The sequence below is a fragment of the Schistosoma mansoni genome, assembly GCF_000237925.1.
Source record: "Schistosoma mansoni, WGS project CABG00000000 data, supercontig 0206, strain Puerto Rico, whole genome shotgun sequence".
Lineage (NCBI taxonomy): Eukaryota > Metazoa > Platyhelminthes > Trematoda > Strigeidida > Schistosomatidae > Schistosoma > Schistosoma mansoni.
The window spans coordinates 300,411-306,233 of NW_017386078.1; the positions used below are offsets into that span (position 1 = coordinate 300,411).

General features: G+C 34.2%; 1 protein-coding gene across 1 annotated transcript; it reads left to right on the plus strand.

Moving 5' to 3' along the window:
* Positions 1–1,562: 1,562 nt before the first annotated feature.
* Smp_205000 (unnamed protein product) lies at positions 1,563–1,913 on the plus strand (the record flags this gene model as incomplete). The annotated part of the gene is made up of 1 exon (XM_018793142.1): positions 1,563–1,913. The coding sequence occupies one exon, from the start codon at positions 1,563–1,565 to the stop codon at positions 1,911–1,913; it is 351 nt and encodes a 116-aa protein (XP_018647183.1).
* Between the last annotated feature and the right edge of the window lie 3,910 nt (positions 1,914–5,823).

Sequence of the window (5,823 nt, forward strand, 5' to 3'; positions counted from 1 at the left end):
GTTAGCTCTTCTTTTCAATTTCATTGAAAGACTTATTTGCTAACGGAGGTAATATGAAATGAATTTGTTCAGTTGTACATCAATAGTATAAATGGTATTCTTGAATTTGTAGCAGATCATTTCTCAACTGTGTATACATATAACCCATCTTGTGAGGTCAGATAAAATCAAGTTAAACAAAATTCACTGTTGAGATGATGGAGAAGATTTGTAGCTTGATTCTCTGAGCTCGACTGAACGAAACTCTACCAAAATGGTTAGTGAATTTTCATTCACACTATATTGTGATTCAGTCATTGAATAAACTGTGTGCATGACCGTATGCGTGATTATTAACCTGTGTTCTGTCAATTTATATTTATTCGCTTACTGGTTGTAACGTCAGTCAATCAGTGAGTTATTAATCATTCACATGTTGATATTCATATTCCGAATACACCTTTCATATTCTCCTTCAATTATTGGTTGAACATCAAAAGTTGTGTGACGTTCATTTGTATTGGATGTTTAAATCATATAGCAAACAGATCACTTGCAGTCCTAAACATCAATGGAACGATTCAAACAGTCAATGTAAGGCAATTGAACTTCACCTCATTGTATGAGCCGGTGGCTAACTTAACTCAGTACTTACTTACTTAAGCCTATTACTCCCAGTGGAGCATTGGTCGCCGACAAACATTCTCCAACCAACTCTCTATCCTTGTTCTTCCTTTTTACTTATATCCAGTTCTTGTTCATTGTTCTCTTATCTGTCTCCAAAGATTATTTACGCGATAAGCAGGATCAACCATGGAAATCACGAGACTGTATAAACTGCATATTTCAAATAATAAACTAGGAAACAAGCAAATTTTGAATTCTAGATCGTTGAAACTTTAAAGCCCGCTAGTTATCACGTGATTTGTTCGCCAATAGAAATACGACTTATTGAGCCTTAGTACTGTGCTAAACTAATTACGCTCGACTGCTATGAGAAGCCTAGCGTCCTTATTGGTCATCTGTTCGCTTAACCCGTCCAGTTGAGTCTAGAACACCAATACCAGCTTCCATTACGCGAATCATTTATTTCAAACATACTTGGTTTATATACCAGCCAAACAGACCTCATCACATTGTAAAATAGGAAATAACATTTATACATGATCAAGTGAAAAAGTGATTGTGAACGTGGGGGACTGTAATCAATAAACTAAACATAAATTAAGAACAGTAAATCGTATAATAATAATAATCTATAGGTCAAAATAAAGCTTATAATACGAGGAATGTAGATATATATAATCTGGGTACTGAACAGCTAGACAAAAGTAATAAATTAAATTATGAAATGCTGAAATCCCGTTTATATCTGTTTTATCATTGTAATTGCAAGTATACTAGCAAAATTAGTTTATAGATGTATTAACCACATATTTCTACACTTGTTTGAAACCTAATAATAATGTATTTATTCCGATTTCACTGCGGGCTATGCAAAGAAGATCACTGAAATAAAATCGAGGTCAGGCTATCGCTCTCGTCATGCAGTGTCGAACCCCAAAAAGCCAGAGAAACAGGGAATGCCCCTATATGTTATGATTTATAAGGGACGCAACATCGCGACCGAGCTAGATTCTGAGCATATAAGAGGAAAAACGAATAAAACGATGATGAAAGCAAACAAACAAGGTAAAGAGAATCGTAATTTACAGAGAGAGAGACAGGAATTATTGAAAGGAGATTTAGTAAGTATAAACAAGGTCATGATACTTCCAAGACACTCATTAGTGACTACCATGTTTTGGAGAAACGGTTCAGAGAAACGAAAGGAGATTTTGAAGTTGAGGCACTACTTCAGACTGATTTGCAGAACAAAATCTTCTGTCCTAAAGAACAGTTATGTTTTCAGTCTCGATGCAATCGGTGCATAGCTAGTGTTACAACCGTAGGAGTGTATATTGCAAGTAGTTAAGTAAATTAACTTCAAAATCAAAAGTGCGATTTGAAAGTGTTTTTAAAACGTCAATATATATGTAAGTGAAAATCGTCAAATATCCATTCTCTTAGCCCAATTTCTATCAAACTGTTCATTTAAATATTGAGAATTATTTTTACTTCAATTGTAGTGAACGAGAGCACAAGCAGGGACAACTGGATGTATTTTAGTACACCATTAACAGGACAACTTACTAAAATCTGAGAACCATAAAGTGAATATTTCATTTGTAAAATGTCAATCAATTGTCTCAGACTTTATTGTTTCTTTCGTTTCCACATCAACCATTCTCTGTTCTCATTTTCTTTTCTTTGGTCTTCTTAATCTTCTGCTACCAGGCATTTCACTTTTGATTGATGATAAGTACTACTTATATCTGTCGACATCAGTAGCACACACCACACAATCACTAACAACCGTTATTTCAATTATTAAGTAGTGTATTTCGAATTAGAGTTTATTTAAAATATTTAGAGTGGTAAATCAAATAATTTAATTGTCATAATGTATCCACTTTCATATTCATGTAACATGAAATGTAACTGTATGGCTGGCAAAATCTTTTGAAGATGATCGTTTTCACTGTTCCTACAATAAAAATAAACACGAATATATTTTATTTAGTTAAACATGAAATAGTCACTGGAAATAAGAAATTGAGGTTAGTCAAAAGTTTAATAACATAATGCAAAATATCTGAGGATGTGTATTTGTATTGTCTTGTAAGTACTTGTTAAAACTTCAGTGTCTGTTTAGTTTTATTAAAGTGGTTTCGTCTAAATTTATCACTTACTAATCCTGTAAAGTGCATTTGATACAAATTATGAAGTTAAACGTTGTGTAGTAGTAATAAGTTTCATGTTGAGTACCGTTGAGATATGTATGCAGTTTTTGTAAACTATATTGTATTATGAAATTAAAATAATGTACTCTCTTCATTTCGATGGTTGTTTTTCATTATTGACGAAGAAAATACTCCAAATAAATAAATGAATACTCTAGTTAGATAACTAGCAATCAAAATGTGTAAACTTACGTCACATCCCGGTTACATTTTTAACTAGTTCGCTCTGTGAGACGTAAGTAAACATTTATAGGGGATACAAATAACTCGTGACTATGAAACGTCTCTACATGTAAATTCAAGTGTTTGAAAAGTGTGAAAAAGTGTCTGCCGAATTGAGCTGAAGAGATTAACATCAGTGTTTCTATACTATACTGTAGAACTGTAAATTCAAGGTTCTTTAAATAATCGGTATCTCAGAGTGGTATCAAAGATTGGCATTTTTTTGATTTATTTTCTTTCCCTGAATTTATTGAAAATAATAATGTTATATCCCCTGGTGAATTATGTACGGTAACTCTGAGGACTATTTATAGACCAATGTAACATGCATATTTCCTATTGTATAATTGCTAAGTAACTTAACGATTCTTATTCGTGTTTCTCTTATCATAAGCTTTATTTTGACCTTTGAACTATTATTATACGATTCTTGAGTTATCATCAGTCTATTGATTACTTTCCCCCTATTCACAGCCACATTTGGCCAAATCTTGTACAAATGTTATTTTCTATTTTATGGTACGATGTGGTCTGTTAGATTGGTATATAAACCCAGTATGTTTGTGAATAATGATTCATATTGCAGAGGCTGTTATTGATGTTCTGAACTTAACTGGCTGGACTAGGCAGATAGTAGGGCCGATACGCACTCTAGACTGCTCGTATGGTTTTCGTGTGTCACTGTCTCAATCGATAATTCGCGGCTCTCTGATTGGCGGTCTTATAACGTTCATATATTAACAGGGCACGTACGCACCCAGACGATATAACAAATATACCACTCATAAACTCTTTGGTATATTTCATTAATACAGATTATAACAATTAGTGAGTTTATTCCCTACCACATAATACTGAAAAATCTACTACTATGGTGATGAAGCTCCGGTCTATTTCAGTTTGACACTGAATGGTACAATTTAACTGACGAAGTGAATACACAAAAACGTGTGTACAAATCTCAAGGAAAAGTACAACCAGAGTACATTTTTGGTGGTCCATGTGTGGTGTCTTGTATTTATGAAGTACATAGATGAAATAGTTAAGACAAGAAAGCGCTTAAAAGTGGTATAATTGTAAGGGGAAAATATGTTGCTACATGTATGTTGCATTAAAGGGTGCGGGTTTTTATTTTACGTAAGTTTTATTTCATTTCTACAAATTATTGTATTTATACAGAAAATGCACATTTTCTTTTTATAGATGTTAGGACATGATCATTTCTAAAGCCTTCACTAAGCCCTGAGTGAACTAATAGTGTGGTATGCAAACTTTTAAAGGAAACTTTGCTGTTATGACATGATCATAAACTGTTTTATTATGAATACCAAAGATTTTTAAGTTGACTACTTCATAGAAAGAAGACATTAGATTGACTGATATTTTGGAATCTAGTATGATTATGCACTAGGCGTACATAATTAACATAAATCCTTTAACAATTTACAGTAAAAATTAACGAAAAAGGGCATATTCAGTCATTTATTCGTCAGTTGTGAGTATGAATTAATGATCAGATATAGCTTTGTTTTAACAAAATACATTTTATGAAATAGACAATATGATCTCATGAGTGATAGTAGGAAAACGATTGCATACTATTGGGGTAAATAATTGTGATACATGCCCTATTTTCTATTAGAGCACACAAATAGTTAAACGGACAATTTTCTGGTTGTAACAGTTTCAATGGGGCTTTTCATATTTTTATTTCAAACGAAGATGAATGTAAGTATCATTACCAAGCTTTGATTTGATAATTTTGAATAAATTGAGCATTGAGTAGATTGTTATAAATGTTGATTTATTAATCAATATATTTGTAATATCCCAATGAGTAGAAAAATTAGATTTTTTGACGTTTCGTGACTCAGTTCAAGCCACTTCTTCAGAGAAAAAATAACCAAATTCACATTAATCCAAGTTTAAATAGTACAACGGAACAACACGAATATTAGGTGATCAATCAAAAACAGGTCTGAATAAATCAATCAAGGTCATGTCATTTCATTTCGGTCAAAGTGGTTCATAAGCGACATGTATGTAATTTTGTGTGTATGTATGCATGGTTTATGATGAAAAATGTGTGACCTTTATAATGATAAAGGATAGAGTTTAATTTGTAATGTAATGGTGTGAAATTGTAAATAATATCAGACTAGATGACTAGGATAGATAGTCAAATTAGGATGTATGGTAAGGCCTTCCTTTCTATTGAGAGCAGTGGGATTAAGCATTATATAGAAAGCTTCAGCTACTGAGGTAAGATGGTGGTTGGAGGTGGTCAACAGGAAACCCTGGACCCGGGTTTCGTGCTACTTGGCACTCGTCATCAAGGTGTACCTGTAATCCTGAGGCCACATTGCAACTCGATCGATAGCATTCGATCAGCACTAAGAAGGACCTGACATGCATGAGATTGATCACCACCCAGTGATCAATCAATTGTGATTACATCTAAGTCCTACAGGAGGTTGGTCGCGGCCCGAATAGCTCAGTGGTAACGTCTCTGACTGTGAAGCTGAGTGACGCGGGATCGAATCCGCCAGGGAGCATCAGTTCCCTCAGGATTACAGGTACAACTTGCTGACGAGTGCCAAGTAGCACGAAACCCGGGTCCAGGGTTTCCTGTTGACCACCTCCAACCACCATCTTACCTCAGTATATATAGTGCAAGCGGTGTCGAGCCACCTAGACTGGTGGCCACATTGCAACTCGATCGATAGCATTCGATCAGCACTAAGAAGGACCTGATATGCATGAGATTGATCACCACCCA